The following is a 20,765-nucleotide window of genomic DNA, read 5'->3' as shown; positions in this document are numbered from 1 at the left end:
TGAAATAGGTTTTAGCAGGGACGGGCTGGCTACTTGAGCATTAGGGCTTTTGGGCCGGCACTCAATGGGCCGGTGGGGGTCAACGTTTAATAGTAGCTTTGAATGATAGAAGAGCCTATAAAAAATTAAAAGTAGGCCTACTTATAAAATGACCCCGTTAACTGCTGTGACCTTTTATTAAAGATGAAAAAAAAAAGTTTTACAGTGTAAGTAATGGGAGTGTTCAGTTTTTAATGTAATACCAAACTTTACATATGAGGACAGATACGAATTGATCCCCATCATAAGGCATACAGTGGGCGCGGTGGCTGAGCGGGGGTCCCGGGTTCGAATCCTGGTGAAGACTGGGATTTATTATTTCGTGATCTTGGGGCGCCTCTGAGTCCACCCAGCTCTAATGGTAATTGTCGATTCTAAATTTTAACAACAGGTGCATACTATAAGACCCTACAGAGAATGGACCTATGGTCGGCAGATTTAGAGTTGGAATATTTTACTTTGATCTGCTTCATGACATCCCTCCACCCTAAAAAAAAAACAGCTTTCGACACTTTTGTTTTAATATGGCAAGAAATAAAGCAGATTGAATTGTGAAATTTCAGTTTCAATTATAAATATATTTCTATTTCATGCCGATAGAGGCTGTTCTAGAAAGAGTTGAACAAAGAAAGACAACTGAGTAATTACATCCACGCTGTATCGGTGGAAGAGTTCATGTCCTTTAAATTGATAAAGCATTTGTGAACGACTCTTGCTAGGTTTTCTTTTGATTAGTTCCCTTGACACATGTTTCAATAAACTCACTCTATTTCAATATTTTACGTTTACTTTTAAGAAATTAATACTTGAACGTTGTGGCCCTTTATATCAACAAGGTGTTGAAAAATAACCCTTGACTCCAAAGCTATTGTAATGTAGGCTAGGTCAAATAGCTTTATAGGCGCTTATAATATAGCATTTCAATGATACCAAAGAAGTTAAAAAAATGAACGCAATGTACAAATGCATTCTTTGTTCTCTGCATTTTGCCTGAAGTTGACGAATGAGGAATATCCTGCCTATTGTGGATCTCCCTGAGCGAAAGCCGCACTGTGATTCTGGATAGACCCGATCAGCGAGTTTTTGTAGCCTGGGAAGTATCACTTGAGCAAAGCCTTTGCCTAAAATGCTTTGAAAAGATCCCCCTGTAGTTGTTGCAGTCACTTCTGTCACCTTTGTTCTTGTACAGGGTGATGATCTTTGCATCCCGCAGATCCTGTGGCACAGCACCTTCTTGCCAACTTTTGCAGAGCAGTTGACGTAGAGGTTGGCTTCGTGTAGTTTTGTATTTGTTTCAGAGGATCTGGAAAAAAAAAAAAAGGGGGGGGGGATTCAGGGCCGGTCCTACAGGTTGCGGGGCCCTATGCGAAACGGATTTCGCGGGGCCTAATTTGGGTTGTGATAAGTTAAAATTAAGATTTTGTATTAGAAAATAAATTCGTCTTTGCATTTTATTTATACTTTACTAAGCACAAAATCAGTGTCAAATTAACTTTGCGAACCATCTACAGTAGACAGTAGTTTTCCAACAAAAAGCCGATAAACATTCAGATTTGCCCCTAAGATTTAAAATCGACTAGCAAAATATCGCTTTTTTTTCCTAAGAGGTAGAGATAGATTTAGATCTACATTTGTATGCCAATGACTATTAAAGTAAATTAAGTATTTGAAATTCTTGTTTTGGTTAAAATTCGGCCTATTATTACATTTTTTATTAAATTAAAGCTGTAGGATTGGCGTTTTCCATATTGAATGACACCCCGAAATGAGAATTTTGTCTGTTTTAAGTAGATTTGTATAAGTTTTCAGAAGATTTTAATAATTTCAGGAGATTTTAATAATTTCAGGAGATTTTTATGCCTTTTTCTTATTTTTTTTTTATTTTAGGAGAATTGCTGGAACCTTTAAATAATAAGTTAAAATAGTTTAATTTAATAATTTACACCTAGAATTTGCATCGCGCGGGACCTATAAAAGTGCGGGGCCCACTGCGGCCGCATATGTTGTAGTGGCCTAAGACCGGCCCTGGGGGGATTACTATCGCATCCAGGAGCTATGCCGGCAGCCATCTTGTCTATTCTACTAAGGTGGGTACTTCATCTAGCTTATTCATTGTGGGAATTGATACCATCAAGGGCTCTGGCAGAAACCTGTTGTTCCATAGAGTTCGGAGTCGTGTTAGACCCTTCTGTGCATTGGTTGTCTCCTGTCTGCGAGACGCGTCTTGACCACACGTGGTCTTGTCCTTTCTCTTTAAGCACTTATTAGCACTATTATGGTGCGTAACTTTCATTTCAGTTTTTATTTTTAGTAAATCTATGTTTATTTCAACACAGATCTAGATTGAAATCTCCTCTAGATGTAAATAATTCTCAGATTTAATGTGAGACATTCTCCTTAGATCAGTGTGATTATCAAATGTAATTTGACTAAGACACGAAACATCTGTAAGAAAGAGTGTTTGGTGAAAAAAAAAAACCCACTACATTTTGAAATGTAAAGATGTGGTTAATTAAAATGTGTAGAACAATTTAGAACGACTAGATCGAGATCTACAAGTAGGCCTGTATTCTAAATAAAAAATTCTAAAAATTGTCACAGTGATCATAAGGCCTATTGAATGTATATTAATTTTTTTTTCTTTTTGCCCGGAGAGGGGATATATAAACCTGTAAAAATATGTGCAGTGTGGGGGCATTTTTATATATTCTAGGATGCAACGGGCATTCAAAGAAGTGTATGCTATGTTTAAAACTGGGCTTTACGGGGACACGACAATTCGCTCACACGACTATTCGTTCACTCGACATATCGCTCACCGACAACTTGCTCACAGACAACTTTTTCACCAACAGTTGGTTCGCGACAATTCGTTCACACGACAATTCGTTCTTTACTATCCTTTCCTTTGCCGGATAACAAAAGTGGGGGCGGCCCAAGTGTTCGTGATTGGAAATTTGGAACTGAGGCCTTTCTATTGAAGGGTGTCAAAAAAAAAAAAGTGATGTTAATGTAATTCTGGCGGTTCTATTCTACGGCTAGCAGCATGTGTGTGAGGGGGCGTTATAATGTAGGCAGACAAGAAAACTTGCAACTGACGCGCCAAAAGAAATGTTCGTGCATATTCAATATTACTAGTTTTCGACCGTAGCGCAGCATGGGCATCTGCTTGTCTTAGTTTCACTGACTCACCATCACTAATATCCCACTTGCCCTCAGCGAACGAATAAGGACATTTAACCTACTATTACTTACCCTTGACCTAGAGCGACTAAAGCCATTTTCAAAATCGAAACTGCAGCGGCTAATTTTAACAAAAACGATTTCTTACACGCGATTTCGACCCGATACGTTAAAGCCAACATATCAAAAAGTACAGCTTGCTTTTGTACACAGTGCACGAGACACTATTTGTTTCTAATGTCACCTGAAGCCGACATGGACTGAATACGTATTTTGTGTGTACACATTTTATACAACCAAAATGAAACGTAGGTCTTCATAACTACATGCATGACTAGATCGACACATGAAATGCGTAGGACGAAAATATCTTTTTTTTTAAAGTAACGTCTGTAATATATAAGATAAGATAAGATATTATTTTGTGTCTTGAGGGTGGAGTAAAAAATAAATAATACTTGAGTGAGAGAGTACTTCGACGCCAGGGTGAAAATTAAAAAAAAAAAAAAAAAAGGAAGTCTGACCAGATGCATTGAGCTTATTATTATAGCTTTTTTATATAGCGCTTATATATAGCTTATGAAATACCATACTATTACATTAAGAGGCCGAAGAAAAAGTCAGTGTTTTTATGCCAATTTTTATTGTTGTTTTTTGAGTGGTGACGGGAGAAAGTTAGAAACGAGAATAAGAATTCTCAGGCTAGTGGTGAGTGATTGTATTCTTTTCATACCTTAACCTTGCTTGTCATGTCTGGGAGTTGGGCCTAAATCTAAATGGGCCATGCCGCCGTTCTAATTCAACATAACTAACTAGGTAAAACTCTCCATCGAAGCCCCTACCGCCCCCCTTTTTTTTTTTTGTCCACCCTATTCCCCTCCCGCCTGGTTTCTATTCCGTGCTTTGATTTAAAAAAAAAAAAGAAAAGGTAACTATTGCTCGCTACCCCACTGCATAACATCCTGTGTCCATTTAATTCAATAAGCTGGTAAGCGTTGTCTGGTCCAGCTAAACTCTATGGCAGAGAAGTGTGATACCGGCGCTCCACTCTGGGGTTCCTGACGTGTCACTGACCGTCAGACTTTGGCATATCTTACACTACTAGACTTATGCACGTTTCACTTTCCCGCCAGAATAGAATAAGATGGCGTGTCAGGGTAGACCACCGAGCCGCGGCCTTTTCCAGACTTCGTACTGAAGGTTCGTGTTAGCATCTTCATTAATTTCCCCATGTCATTTTGTGTAATTTATGCAAAGGATGTTTGCTCTTAGAATTTCAATAAGTTGATCAATAACTATATCGACTAGGATTTACTGGCGATAGAAACGCTGTCACTCTTGGAACTTGATGAAAAGTTGATTATAACAGCAAATTATGCAACTGACACAGTGCCAACTTTAAAACGTAATGTTGGATCAGAAACAGTTCCATCTCTAAAATTTTTTTTGCAATCCGAAAATTCACATCAGTAAAGATATTCATTGTTAGATGAGTGCTTGAGAAATGTAAAATAAGTTCCCTGTTAATCAGATATATAAAGCTTGTCTATACCAATGCAACAAGTAGATTGATAATTAATCATTCTCTCAGTAGGAGTATCCTCATACAAAGGTCTGTCAGACAGGGCTGTCCCTTATCCCCCTTCTTGTATATCCTTTGCTTGGAACCTTTCTTGGAATCTGTAAGATCTGACCCATCTATTATTGGGATAAATATACCGGGTCGTTCCTTCTCAACCATCAAAGTCAAAGCCTATGCGGATGATACAACATTTTTTTCATCTTCAGAGCAAGATATTGAGAATATACTAAAGAAATTTACACTTTTCGGAGAAGCTAGTGGTTCAAAAATAAATATAAATAAATCCTCTGTAATGGGACTAGGGAAATGGAAATTCAAAGAGAATTGCGCTTTCAGAATTGTTGATAAAATCAAGATTTGTGGTATTGTCTATACCTGTAATCCTTTGTTCTATTGTAAAGACCAGTGGGAGAATATTTTTGTCAAAGCCTCAAACTTAATTAAACTTTATCAGCACACAGGTTCTACAATATTTGGTAGAGCTGTATTGATAAATAGTTTGGTCATTCCAAAGATTGTCTATTTAGCTAACATTACAGAGCCACCTCCTAAATTCATAAACAAGCTGAACAAGTTAATTAGAAGCTTTATATTTAAAAACACTATTAGGAGCATTAAGCACACTACACTCATTCAAAACAAAGAGGATGGGGGGATAAACTTGCAAGATGTTAAAACAAAAATACAGTCGCTAAGGCTAAAATTTGTAGGTCAAGTAGTTAGAAACCCAACAAACTTTCCCTTGACAATTTACTATTATGGTTTAAGATTAAGTAGTCTTCTTCCAATACACAATGATACTCCTCACTATTTTGGTACAGTCACTCATCCATTTTACAGATCTATTTCAAGAATTTTACCTGGTAAGGAACATTTAATACACAACAAAACCAAAGAATCATACACAACACTTAAAAATCTGTTACAGGAAAGCCTAGTGAATAGGATTAAGTGGGGGAGAGTTCTTGGGGTGACAGAATTCAAGGACACATTCATAAACCTACACAGTAAACATATCCCACCAAAAGCTAGAGAGATTAGTTATAGATGAGTGCATATAGAAAGAACATAGGGTTTTTATTAGTTTTACGAAACCTATTAAATATCCAATGATTAAATCTAACAAATGTTGAAGATATACTTTATGTATACATTTATTTTTTTTAGTATTCTGTTTGCCATTGAAATATTGATAATCTTGAGGATATTTGTACAATTACAATTGTACTATACATATAACCATACAAATAACAATACGACACAGAATATAGACAGATATCCGTTCATACTAGAGTTTCACATATACCCATACTTCAAGAATAAATAGGATAGGCCCAGAGGGTTAAACATGTTTATATAAGATTAAGAAACAAAATATGAAAACATGGTGTTTTATAGTTTAGTCTAAATTTCGGTAGTCTGATATAAAGATAGCTCTTAAGACGACATACTTCGACCAGTCTACTGGACCCTCACTGTTTTTGTTTGTGCTTTGTCTAGCGGTCACTTCAGATAGTTTAGACTCGCCTGCAGATTGGCCAAACACACAGACGCACAAAAAAGTGCAGCTCTCCGGGTGTGGTGATGTCCATCTTGAACCTCATTGTGCTTTCACGCGAGAGTCTGGACTCACCATATTGTGTTAGATGGAAATAGAACAGCTTATGAGACTGACCCCCAAAAACAACACATTTAGACTGACCTATAACAGCTTATTAGACTGACATTTAACAGTTTATTAGACTGACTTAGAACAGATTATTAGACTGACATTCAACAGTTTATTAGACTGACTTAGAACAGATTATTAGACTGATGTGAACAACTGATTAGACTGGCAGATCAGCTTATTAGACTGACCTAGAACATCTTATTAAACTGACATTGAACAGTTTATTAGACTGACTTAGAACATCTTATTAGACTGACATCGAACAGCTTAATGGACTGACCTTCAACAGCTTATTAGACTGACTTGACAACAGTTTATAAGACTGATCTAGAACACCTAATTAGACTGACGTGAGAAACTTATTAGAATGACTTAAATCAGCTTATTAGACTGATGCAAACAACTCATTAGACTGCCATTGAACAACTCATTAGACTGAATTATACTGATCTTGAATAGATTATTAGACTAACAGAGTAGTTCATTAGATTAAACTAATGAGAGTTATCTTATTAAATTGTTTTGAAACATTTTCAAACTGAAAAGAAAAAAAAAGAAATTTAACAAGGTTACAAAGACGTTTGTGTAGAAACACAAACTCAAAATCGGCCCTCGAAGTGGTCCACCCAGGGACGCAAAAAGGCTTGTTTCAATATTTTTAGAAAGAATATCAGAATGAAATTCTATCAAGGGCAAATGACAGAGAGGAATGGGGAAGGAATGTTGACAGATTATGTGTGGTGCCGCAATGGTCCAGCAGAAAGTGAAAGTGAATGTGAGGTTAGATATGAAACTGGTCTAACTGATGTGTTATAATGACTATCTAATTGACGTTATTGTTTTGTAAAGGGTCAATCTCTTACCTAACTGATGTGTTATAATGACTATCTAATTGATCTACTTGTTTTGTAAAGGGTCAATCTCGTATTCAAAGTCCTCGTAGCTACCAGACAAGTCGAGTGACTGCCTAGACACGTCCGCCCTTAGCTCTCGGAGCTGGGGACACTCGTACAAGACATGCGACACTGTTTCGACGCTCTCTCCGCAGTGGCGGCATCGGGAGTCATAGTTCGGGCGGAACCGCCGGGCAAAGTATGCCCAAAGTGGCTTACCAGAAACCTTCAAACCGACAGGAGGACAATTAAAGAGACAAAGCCTTACAAAAGGAGGAAAGATAATAAACACATGTCCGTGTGAACGTTAAATCAACTTGACTTACAAAGTATTTAATTTAAAAATCGTTAGCACATCATAGGATCTACAATTCATATATTTATCCTCAGTTTCTCAATGACTTCGTAGAACTGTCTATCTTTCGAACAAAACTTTAAAAAAAAAAATGTATACTTGTCTATTTTTGTGTAAAATAGTCGCCACTGCATTGGTTATTAAGTTCAATTTGAAGACAAGTTTATAATAATCAGGTAGAAGCACTATTTTTGATGACGTAATTATTTGTCAATATTTCAGACAAAAAATGAAGCCTTGTTTAAAATGATAATTTGTCTGGTGTTTTTCTCGATCACTACAACGAAACGTGTTATTGGGTTTTAAATGAATATCTAGTCAAGTGATTCATTCTTAGTAGTTGTAGTTTCCTTGATTACATATTCGACAAATTCTCCTTCAACATAACAAAATATAGAATATCTTTTGTTTCAAATTTTACCTAGTAGGCCTACAACGCAGTCGTTCAAAGTATTCAAGAATTCATTTTGTACTTTGCCTGACGATTTGAGGCATTCGCACTTTGCCGGTAACATATATATTAAATAAACTTTGAGATTTGTTTAGTTAAGATTAATTAAAAGTGTAAAATTAAAATATTCATTTATTTATTTCCTATATATTTAAATTATAAAAACCAGAAAAAAAGCTGTTAATAATAACTATATATTTAAAATCCACGCAAACATTTTATTCCGAAATCCAGGCTAATGAAAAATATTGTCTCCAGAACAGACTTACAATTATATTATAGGTTACATATTCGTATGATTAAAACTCTTATCTTCTATTTCGTAGCATGACATAATATGCTGACATTTCAGGAAACATTTTCTAGCTAATAATTGAAGTTTGCTTGTAGGAAAGCTCAACTGGCATACATTATATGAACCACTAGCGGATCCAGAACTTTGGAGTGGGGGGGGGGGCGATTTTTTTCCAAACCCTAACCCTAACGCCCAGTAAACCCTAACCCTATGCATAAACGTGCGTACAGCACACACACATATATATATATATATATATATATATATATAAGAATAAATAAGCAGTATTTCTCAGTATTTTCATGCATTCTTCACTGCAGAAACGCATTCTCCTGACATCTAAAGCTCTTTATCCATCAGTGGAGTTCGGGGCGAAGCCCCGACGCCAAAAAGCGTTTTCTTGCATTTCTCACTGCAGGAACGCCTGCTCCTGACATCTACAGCTCACTATTCATCAGTGAGTTTCGGGACGTAGCCCCGACGCATAAAGCGTTTTCATGCATTCTTCACTGAAGAAACGCATTCTCCTGACATCTACAGCTCATTATTAATCAGTGAGTTTCGGGGCGTAGCCCCGACGCATAAAGCGTTTTCATGCATTCTTCACTGAAGAAACGCATTCTCCTGACATCTACAGCACATTATTAATCAGTGGAGTTCGGGGCGAAGCCCCAACGCCAAAAAGCGTTTTCTTGCATTTTTCACTGCAGAAACGCCTGCTCCTGACAACTACAGCTCACTATCCATCAGTGAGTTTTGGGGCGAAGCCCCGACGCTAAAAGCGTTTTCTTGCATTCTTCGCTGAAGAAACGCATTCTCCTGACATCTACAGCTCATTATTAATTAGTGAGTTTCGGGGCGTAGCCCCGACGCATAAAGCGTTTTCATGCATTCTTCACTGAAGAAACGCATTCTCCTAAAGTTCATTATTCATCCTATTAAAAAAGGACCTTTTGAATAATATTGTACTTCAAAAATATTCTAATTTGAATGTAGACGACCTTAATACATTGCAAATAAAACCGATTTGTTCCTTGAAAAGATCAGATACCCCACATATTTAGATTAAGGCTTTGAGGATCGCCGCCGAAAAAAAAATTTGATAAATAATATTCAATAAAATTGAAGCATAGATTGTGAGTTATAGTCCCAAATTTAACTAGAAAAATATTACATTGAGTAGAGGTTGGAAAAAAGGCTACTCATCTCAATCGTGACTCTTATACTGAAAATTTTTGTTTGAACTCTAACTTTTCCAAAGCAAAGTCTTTCTTAAAATAATTATGATAAATTCATGTGAAATTACATAAACTCTGTCTGGAAATGGGAGGGGCGGTAGAATGAAAACGATTTATCCTCGCTCCTTTTTATAATTTCTGCTAATGATTGCATTTGGCATTAAAGAATAAGGGTGGGGCCACTCGATACGAGAATTTAATTTATTGCATATATAAATTATATTAGTGGCTGATTTTTTTTTTCCATTTTGTAATTTCTTAACTATAATACAAAAAGAAAAATTATTGCTTCGTCCGATGAGGGAAAGGAGAGTGCATGTATGGCCCCTCCCACCTTTTTCCTTTTATATTTACTAATCATAAAATTTGAGATTAGAGTGTGGTGCGACATAATATAGAAATGGTTTCACATATCAATTATATAGAAATTCAACTATTTTTGTTCACAAACTATGATTCCTTCATAAAAATATGACCGCCCCCCCCCCACTCAGATGGCTAGAGCAGGGAGGGCAGTACATGCAATCGCCCCCCGCCCTCCTTACCCCACCGAATCGGCCAAGATACCTGAAGGAGAGCGACATAATATCAAATTTATATATCAATGCAACTAATCTTGCTCACAAACTATGATTTCTCCATAAAAGTAGGACCGCCCCCCCCCCACTCAAAGGGTTTAGGTAGGAGGGCAGTAGAGGGTTCGCCCCCCCCCCTCCCACACACATAAATCGGACAACAGGGGAACGACATAATATAAAGATCGGTTAAAATATCAATAACAAGTTTTAATCATATAGATATTTAATTGATTCTTTTGGCAAGCTGTGATTTCTACAAATAAATTGGACCGCTCCCCCCCCCACTCAAAAGTTTATGGTTGGGGGGGGGGGCGGATTGATGCTATCGCCCCCTCCCGACCCCACCTAATCGGCCAACATACTAGAGGGTGGGGGCGAAATAATCTAAACATAGTTTGAAATATAAATAATTAGTATATATTATTAACATAAGTAATAAATTCGTATACAAATTGTGTGACTTCTATACTAAAATTCGTCGGTCGAGTGGGGGGGGGGGCGATCGCCCCTACCGCCCCCCCCCCCTGGATCCGCCAGTGATATGAACTTTAAAATAATTTGTATTGTATAACTCATGAGAATGGCGCCGAACTTTCAGCTTTGATAGTAACCAAATAACTAATAGTACAACCATGAACTATAAACACTGGGATCTTGGTTCCTTGTGATAAACATTAACAAGCAATATACATTTTTCAAAAAAATTCTATTAATGTGTATCAATTAGTTTGGATAAGTCGTGTAATTAAATTTGTAATAGATCTAGACTAACAATAATAAATCTAGGCGTTTAGAAATATTTTTTTACCGATTGTTTTTGTTAATCAAAATTTCATGCTTTTAGCGTTCTCAATACGCTATGATCCTAACACTTGTCTGGACCAGTTGGAAAGGGGTAGAAAGAACGGGGTAGCTGGGTGATCGCTTTTTTAAATTATTTTTTTTTTTCAATTCGATATGTGGGTATTCTCAAGCCAAAGCGGTAACCACTCTGCTACCGAAGAGTCTATGAACATGTAAGATTGTAGAGTTATCTATTGTTTCTATTTCATGTTTGCGTTCACTAAGTCTCGGGCGGCAGCTCAATATCAAGGGTACTAATTCAGCTTATACCACGACTTCGGTCAAGTACTATTTCTTTCCCTTGTTTGAAATACAAAACAAAGTAATTTATTACCAATAGTTAATTAGCTAATTGTTTAATTTAAAAAAAAAATTCTCGAGTTGTCAGGTCAAAGAAATAGTTGGTGGAAATTTCAGCTTAATCTGAGATTGGGTCTCGGAGAAATAACGTGTAGAAACTTTTGGCCAGACAGACAGACACACAGACAGACACACAAACAAATTAGTTGATATAAGCTTTGTAAAAATTGATCTTGTTCTGACTACTCGCTCATGCTCCTATATTCGCAATGATAAACTTATGATAGAGCGGTTCTTAACCTTTTTTAGTTACGCGACCCCCTAATATAATTTCCCACTAGTAGGCGACAACCCTCATTCCTTGTATTTTTTTCATTTACAGATAAATAAAGTTGTTATAATAACTGATGAGCTGTGGCGGGTAAATGTGCTTTACCACTAGGATTCGAACCTGGGACCAATCGGTTCGGAAGCCAAGCATTTTACCACTCAACCACCGCACCTCCCTTTTTTTTTTTACTTAAATATGAAACAACATAACTACGATGGCCCCTTTTAATAATGAAATGATTAACTTTAGATCCAGGCCTTCGTTTCGTTGCAAGGAAACACCTTCTATTGCTGATAGATACTTCAGATGCCCTTGGCTATCATAAAACTGCTCCACCCCAAACACAGACAACCAGCTGCGCCTTCGATAACCACGTGACCGCTTATCGCCCGCATCTGTTTGGCAGCGCGTAAGTGTACATCACAGGCAGCCCGCGTTCGAATCCCTAATCTGTGATAAAATAGGCCATTAGGGGAAGCCGGGATGGCCGCTTTCATTTCCCGTCCGTGGTTTACAACGTCTGCTCGCGAGAAGGCGTCTGGTCCACGAGGCTTGGCCGAGCAGAAGTAAATAGAGAGCGCGCGCGGGAGAGTTGATCTAACGATTGCGTGGTCCTGAAGATCGTCTGCGCTCTCGTGTTAGTCAGATCTCTTACAATAAACATTTTAAACCCACACAAAAAAAAAAAAAGAAAGATCTAGAATATTCAAAAGTAATAAAAATATAATAATTTATATATATTTTTTTTTTACAAATGTTTTTAAAAGAGGATATTTAGATCTACAGCTTACGTATGTAAACGCATTACAATATTAACAACAAGCCTTCAATACATACATATCGAGATGAGAAGAGAACGTTGGATTTACAAGTAAATGTATGTTTGATAAACAAGTACGTCTGCTAGGGGAACCCTAAGATAATTGGACAAAAAAAAATAGGTCACCGGAAGAAATTCCCAGACTTGTTTGTGTCTTCCGGTGCGTTTTATTTAAAATTCATATATACTTGGATTATCTTAGCTTCCTCTTTAAAAAAAAATTAACCCTACATGGTTTTCTTATATTCTTATCTTATAAAATACATGGTTTTCTAATATTCTTATCTTATAAGTTAAAGACGTTCTTTTGAAAAAGAAAGATTACCACGCCCTGTACATATTACCAGTCGATGACCTCTGGAATTTCATTAAAAACCATCTTAAAAGCATTATAGAAAATCATATACCAACTAAATACACATCAAACAAAATAAATAAATGCTGGTTTAATAATAGACTAAAGAAGCTTTGTAAACAGAAGGAAAACCTATATAGAAAATTTAAAGAAACTAAGGCAGAAAGAGTTTACAAAAAGTATATAAAAATTAAACACTTAACCCAAAAAGTAAGCAGACAGCTGCAGAGTGAATACATAAACAATGTAATATCTAAAGATAACAACAAAAAACTATGGTCATACATTAAGTCTAAGAAAATGGAAACAACAGGCATAGCGCCATTAAAAGATGAACATGACATAATTACATAATGATAATGAAACTAAAGCAAACATCCTAAACAAATACTTTGCATCAGCATTCTCAGCCTATTTAAAAAAGGATAAAAATCTGACTCAGGAAACTACAGACCAGTATCACTTACCAGCATCACATGTAAAATCCTAGAACACATAATATGTAGCAACATCATAAACCACTTAGACAAACATAATGTCCTCGCCCCATACCAACATGGCTTTATTAAATATAGATCATGTGAAACACAACTAATAGGACTAATTGATGATTTTTCAAAAGGTTTAGATAATAGTGAACAAATAGATGATATCTTACTAGATTTTTCCAAGGCTTTTGACAAAGTTCACCACCATAGTTTGCTTAAAAAATTAAAATATTATGGCATTAATGGTCCACTGCATCAGTGGATTGAAGATTTTCTGATAGGGAGAGAACAAACTGTAATAATAAATGGCTCTAAATCAACACCGATAACAGTAAACTCAGGTGTACCTCAAGGAACAGTCTTGGGTCCACTACTATTTTTAATTTACATAAATGATTTACCAAATTGCATTAGTTCAGGAAGAAAAGTCAGATTATTTGCAGACGATTACATAATATATAGAACAATAAAAACAACACAAGACACAGATATTTTACAAAGAGAATTAGATGAATTACAGAAATGGGAATCAAATTGGAGCATGTCTTTCCACCCAGAAAAATGTCAGTTGTTAAGAGTAACAAAAAAACTAAAACAAATTAATTCCACTTATCTTATTCATGGCAAACCAGTAACACAGACTAAAAACGCAAAATACCTAGGTGTTATAATAAATGAAAAACTGTCATGGAATCCACATATTGATGAAACTACAAAAAAATCAAACAAAGCTGTTGATGGGATGTGATATTGTATGAAGAGTTGTGCCCATGCACAGGGGAAACTACTCTAGTAATCAAGATGGCTGATTAAACTTGTTTACGTTAACCTGAGATTGTTCTTATGTCAAGTGTATTTATATTTGAGTGTCCATCGTAACATGGTGGCAGCGGTTTACACATCAAATAAAGGTAAACGATAACCTAGAGTAACTTGAGGAAAATATAAGAAATCAGTAGCTAAAATGGCAACTGCTAACAGATATTTCCCAGTACCGCAACCGCTATTGCAAACAGGCAATATGGCGGCCAATTGGAAAAGATTCAGAAGAGACTGGGATAACTATGAAAAGGCCACGAAACTCACAACAGAGACAGAAGATATACGTGTAGCAACTCTAATGACCATAATTGGAAGTGAGGCAGCAGACGTGTTTGATTCATTTGGAAAAGGGCAGGAGACAAAAATAAATGAAATTTTAAAGAGTTTTGAAGAGTTCTATGTTGGGAGAACTAACGAAACATATGAGAGATATGTCTTCAATACGAGAAGACAAGAAGAGGACGAGAACATTGACTCGTACATAACTGCCCTGAAGAAACTGGCAAGCAGCTGCAACTTTGATAAACTAGAAGAGAGTCTGATTAGAGACCGAATTATCTTAGGGGTCAGAAGTGAACACTTAAAGATGAAACTGTTGCAAGATGATAAACTAACCCTACAGAAATGCATAGATGTGTGTAGGATATATGAAAGATCACAAAGGCAAATGAAAGATATCAGAGAAGGAAGAAACGAACCTTTGGACAAACCAACAATTGAAAGAATTTCAACATCTAAGTCAGGTCCAAAATACAGAAAGGAATATCAACAGAGTGACAAGGGGCCAAGACAAAGTAAAACTTGTAAATTTTGCAAGGGCGACCATGAATACATAAAGGAAAAATGTCCGGCCTGGGGAAAATCATGTCACATTTGTGGAGGCAGGAATCATTTCGCCTCAGTCTGCAAAAAGAAAATATACAGCATTACGCAATCAAAGACACGGAGCAACATAGACTCAGACACAGAAGAAGATGAAGTTACACTCCAAACTGAATGGGTGATGGCAATGAATGGCCCCAAAAAGCATAGGATGACTGCCGTCATGATGATCAACAACCAAAGAGTCAGATTCCAAGTGGACAGTGCCGCCGACGTCAATACCATAAACGAAAAATATGTGTGCCCAGACCAGATAGTACCGACGTCCCAGAGATTAACAATGTGGAATAAGACGGTAATGGAGCCAAAAGGAAAAGCTACCTTGGTAACCACCAATCTAAAGACCAATGAGAAATTCAATGTTGAGTATGTGGTAGTACCAAATGATCTAACATGCCTGCTAGGATTATCAACACTGAGGAAGATGGAACTCATTCACATTAATGAAGACCGATTTATTGCCAAAGTGGAAGCCACAGGGAACAAACATCAAAACATTGACACACTCGGTGACTTGGGCGTGGCTACATTGAAAATAGACAAAACAGTGAAGCCCAAAGTCCTACCATGTAGAAGAATTCCTATAGCATTAAAAGAGAAAGTCAGAGCCCAACTAAACTCATTAGTTCAACGAGGAATTCTGGAAAGAATAACTGAGCCCACAGAGTGGGTTAGTCAAATGGCATTGGTAGAGAAATCAGATGGCAGTATCAGAATCTGCATTGATCCTCAACCCTTGAACAAGGCACTACTGAGGGAGCACTACAACCTAACAACACTAGAAGACATTTTGGCTGAAATGGGTAACGCCAAGATATTTAGCAAAGTCGATATTCAAGAAGCTTTTTGGCATATCAAACTAGACCCGGACTCATCAGGTCTCACTGCAATGGCGACCCCATTCGGTAGATACAAATGGAATAGACTTCCTTTTGGTCTCAAAGTAAGCTCGGAAGTCTTTCAAAGACATTTGAATGATGCGTTGGAGGGACTAACAGGATGTTTTAACGTGGTGGATGATATAATGGTAATTGGAAAGGGGGACACAGTAGAAGAGGCTCGCAAAAATCATGAGGAAAACCTATCAAAATTACTCAATAGGCTAAAGGAAAAGAACATCAGACTAAATGAAAAGAAATCAGCATTCCGAAAGTCAGAAATTGTGTTTCTGGGACACATTATTTCCCAGTCAGGAATAAAACCAGACCCAAACAAGGTGAGAGCCATAACAAATCTAAAAACCCCTGAAGACATTACATCGGTTCGTAGATTTTGTGGAATGATACAATATCTATCAAGATTCATCCCAGGTCTTTCAGCAGACCTACAACCAATAACAGAACTGACTAAGAAACACAAGCTATTTGTGTGGTCGAATGACTGCGAGAAAGCATTTAATAGTGTCAAACAGAAGATATCCAATCATGGAACCCTAAGTTATTTCGACCCGGAGAAGAAAGTAACTATTCAGGCGGACAGCAGTCAAAATGGCCTAGGAGCTGTACTACTACAAGATGACAAACCCATAGCATACACATCAAGATCACTCACAGAGCCTCAGAAAAAGTGGGCTCAAATCGAAAAGGAACTCTTGGCTGTAGTAGTAGCTCTAGAAAAATTTGACCAGTACACGTACGGCAGAACAATAATAATACAGAATGATCATAAACCTTTGGAAAATATACTCAATAAACCCCTCAGTTGTGCACCTAAAAGGCTTCAAAGCTTAATGATGCGCTTGTACCGATACGATGTTCAGTACCAGTATACCAAAGGAAACAGACTACAGATTGCTGACACGCTAAGCAGAGACCCTTTGCCAGAACAGGAAGATTTTCCTGACACTTCTATCAACACTGTAGGACTGGCCCTCCCAGATATAATGTTAGATAAAGTTAAAGATGCAGTCAAAATAGACAATGAGATGCAGATGTTGAAACAGTACATACTGAACGGTTGGCCAGACAAACATCATATTGTACCAGAACTCAAACAATATTGGTCACTTGCAGATGTACTGACCTATGAGGATGGCCTTCTAATGAAAGGGGAGAGAATAATTATCCCAAGAGCATTAAGAAAAGAAGTTGAAACCAAACTACATGCAGCACATTTAGGGTATGATGCCATGATGAGAAGAGCAAGGGACGCAGTTTTCTGGCCGGGAATAGCGGCAAGAATAAAAGAAATAGCCAATGCATGCCAACCTTGTCAGCAAAGTAAACCTGCAAACCAGAAAGAAAGCTTAATACAGCATAATGAGGGTTCAAATCCCTGGGACAAAGTTGGAATAGATTTGTTCCAAATATTTGACCAACAATACCTTGCCATAGTTGACTACTATTCAAATTTTATTGAAGTAGAACATTTGCACACAACAACAAGTCAAGTTGTTATAAGAAAACTAAAAAATTTGTTTGCCAGATATGGAGTCCCCAAAGTGTGCATCAGTGATTTTGGACCTCAGTTTTCATCTGCTGAATTCACCGCATTTATGGCAGCATGGGGTGTCCACCATTTAAAATCTTCACCAGGACACCATCAGTCAAACGGCAAGGCAGAGGCAGCAGTGAAAATATTAAAGAATCTGATGAAAAAATCCAAAGAAAGTAAATCAGATGCCTATGAAGCCCTATTAGAGTTTAGAAATACACCCAGGCAAGATACCAACTTAAGTCCGGCTCAGATGCTCTTTGGAAGGGTAACAAGAACGCTATTGCCAAGAAGAGAGCATCCTGCAAGAATGTCACAACAAGAAGCCGCGGCCAAACGGGAGAAGCGACAGCAAAGTGTTAGAAAACACTACAACCAAACAGCTCGTGACATGAAGCTTATAAACGTCGGACAGAAAGTCTTCTATCAATCGCCAAACGATACTACCTGGAGACAAGGCAGAGTATGTCGGAAAGTGAACGAACGTGCCTATATTGTAGAAGGTGAAAATGGTTTTAAGTACCAAAGAAACAGAAGGCACCTAAGACCTGACACCACTAACAACATAGACTTTTATCCAGATAGAGAAAGTAATTGTACTGACATTTTCCCAGACGCAGAGAATGAGTGTAGTAACAGTCCGCCCAACGCCGAAAACACTCACCGGTACTCTCTGCGACCTAGGGCCACTCTCCAGAAACCATCAAGATATGGAGACTATGTTTAAAAACTGTATATGTGAACTGTTGGAAATAGTTTTGTTGATCTGATTGTAGTTTTTTAATTTGAAACATATTTACGGTTGTAAATAGTTTTGTCAATGTGATTGTATAATTATTTTTTTCATTATATTTTTTTTTTCAACTTTCCTTTTTTTTTTAATTTTTTTTTTGGGGAGGAGAAGGGATGTTGATGGGATGTGATATTGTATGAAGAGTTGTGCCCATGCACAGGGGAAACTACTCTAGTAATCAAGATGGCTGATTAAACTTGTTTACGTTAACCTGAGATTGTTCTTATGTCAAGTGTATTTATATTTGAGTGTCCATCGTAACAAAAGCATTAGGATTTATTAAAAGAAATTTCTATAAATCAAATAAGAACATAAAACTAAAATGTTATTTAAACTTGGTTAGGCCAATAATAGAATATACATCCTCCGTTTGGGGTCCCTCAACTCAAGAAAACATTAAGAAACTGGAACAAACACAAAATAGAGCAGTGAGATTCATAACAAAGGAATATTCACATTTGACTAGAGTAACACCATTAGTAAAATCACTAAATTTAGAAAACCTTCAGGACAGAAGACTCAAAAGTAAAGTAGCAATTATACATAAAACACTGAACCATAATCTTCAAATACAAAAACAAAATTTAATAAAATACTCTGAAAGACATTCCTCGTCCCATATGCTAGGAAAATTTTTTACAAATACTCCTTTTTCCCTAGTGCTATTAGAGCATGGAATGGGTTGCCTGAGCTAGCCAGGAAAACCAGTGACTTGGCAGAATTTAAGTCGTTGGTTAATATGCATGACTAAATGCATGACGCGTAGGACGTAATCATCTTCTTCTTTGAACTAACGTCTGTATTATATAAGATAAGATAAGATATCAATGTGTTGATCAAGTCGTTAGAGATAATTGAAGACTAAAACTCTGCCAAGTCATTGGTTTGTCTCCTTGATTCCATGGTTTTTTAAAAGAAAAAAAGATAATTACGCCCTAGACAAATCTTTGTGATAATCTAGTCTTGAATTGATCAATTTAAATATGGATTGCGCGTACACCTATAGATCTGCGTATTTGTTTCTGTGGCTGAACTCTATAATGACATGTGTCCTCAGAAAATCAAGGCTTTGATAGTGGAATTCGGTCCGTGGTGGTCGACCTCTGTAAGTACCAATAATACATAAAAACACTGAGCCGTAACTTACAAAATACAAAAAAAAAAAAAAAAAAAAAAAACAAGGCCTAGTAAAATACTCAGGCCAAGATAAAGGCACATTTCTTATTCCATGTGCTGGGACAAATTCTTCCCTGGTGTCAATATAGAATACAACGTGTTGTCTGGGTCATCCAACGAGGCAATGGCTTAGTAGAGTGTAATTATCCGGATAACATGCACGAAGAGATTAACACATCGATACTCGTATGACGTCATGATCATCACCTTTTTTTTTTATTTGGCTGAAGACACGTCTGCAATTTATAATTAACATCTCGATGATTGGTAGCGTAAGAATAATTGAACAACTTTATATAAATTAAAAAGCGAGCTCACATCTGCATCCTTATTAAACATATTCAAGCTCCGTTAAATCGGAATGTGGTCAGTTACGATAGGTGTGTGTGTGTGTGGGGGGGGGGTAACTGGGTAATGTATTTTTCCCCCTTCCCCGCGCGCGCTTCCCTCTCCCCCCCCCTCACGCTTGGGTGATGAGCAAATAAACAGCAGGGCGATTACATGGACCTGGTCGTTTTGACAGCTTAGCCTTGACACCAGGGGGCGCTGGGGCAGAACGTGCTGAACAGTTTGACCAATCTGGCGCCACCGGGTAAACACAAATAATAATAAAGCACGCCATCACACACACTCACATACACACAAAGTGCAATTTATAAAATACAAGTTTAAATAACGATCCTATATCATGGAAAAATGTGAAAAAAAAGGGGGGGGGGTAGGTAGATGACGTAGAAGCCTTCATTGTTTCATACGGTCAGTGTGTAATACGGTGTTCTTGTAGCCTTATCTTATTTTATAAGTTACAGACGTTCCTTGGGAAAAGGGAGATCATCACGTCTATCCATGTGTTGATAAGGACGTTTGAGATAATTGGAGACTTAAGCTCTGCCAAGTCATTGGTTTTCCTCCATGATCTAATGATCCTGGAAACAAAGGGCACTTAAACGACTTGTCCAAGCTTATATAAAAACATTAAATGTGTCATCACTTTGAGTCTTTCTATTCTATCGTGCTCTGTTTGTATTTGTAAGTTGTGGTTCAGTGTTTTATTAGCGTTCCCCGAGAGGGGAAAAGTTTCCATTAATTTTGTGTAATATGTCTGCTGCTCCGTCCGTAAGTCTCACAAGAAATAACAGAAAAGATAATACATATTTGATATTGTGGAGTGGATCCTCCAAAGTTCTGGTGCAGCGGTTACTTTTTATCTTCTGACATTGAACAGTTTTGTTTTTA

The 20,765-nt window shown here is 37.2% G+C and overlaps 1 protein-coding gene across 1 annotated transcript; it reads left to right on the top strand.

The window, feature by feature from the left end:
- The first annotated feature begins 14,444 nt into the window (after window positions 1-14,444).
- On the top strand, window positions 14,445-18,287 carry LOC129928748 (uncharacterized protein K02A2.6-like). Its single transcript, XM_056044534.1, has one exon. The coding sequence runs from the start codon at window positions 14,445-14,447 to the stop codon at window positions 18,285-18,287; it is 3,843 nt and encodes a 1,280-aa protein (XP_055900509.1).
- The last annotated feature ends 2,478 nt before the right edge of the window (window positions 18,288-20,765 follow it).

Source organism: Biomphalaria glabrata, chromosome 10 (assembly GCF_947242115.1).
Source record: "Biomphalaria glabrata chromosome 10, xgBioGlab47.1, whole genome shotgun sequence".
Lineage (NCBI taxonomy): Eukaryota > Metazoa > Mollusca > Gastropoda > Planorbidae > Biomphalaria > Biomphalaria glabrata.
This window is presented reverse-complemented; position numbering and strand designations above follow the sequence as displayed.

Bases quoted from the DNA above. Each gene is read 5' to 3' on its own strand.
- LOC129928748 (XM_056044534.1), top strand. From the start codon at position 14,445: ATGGCGGCCAATTGGAAAAGATTCAGAAGAGACTGGGATAACTATGAA.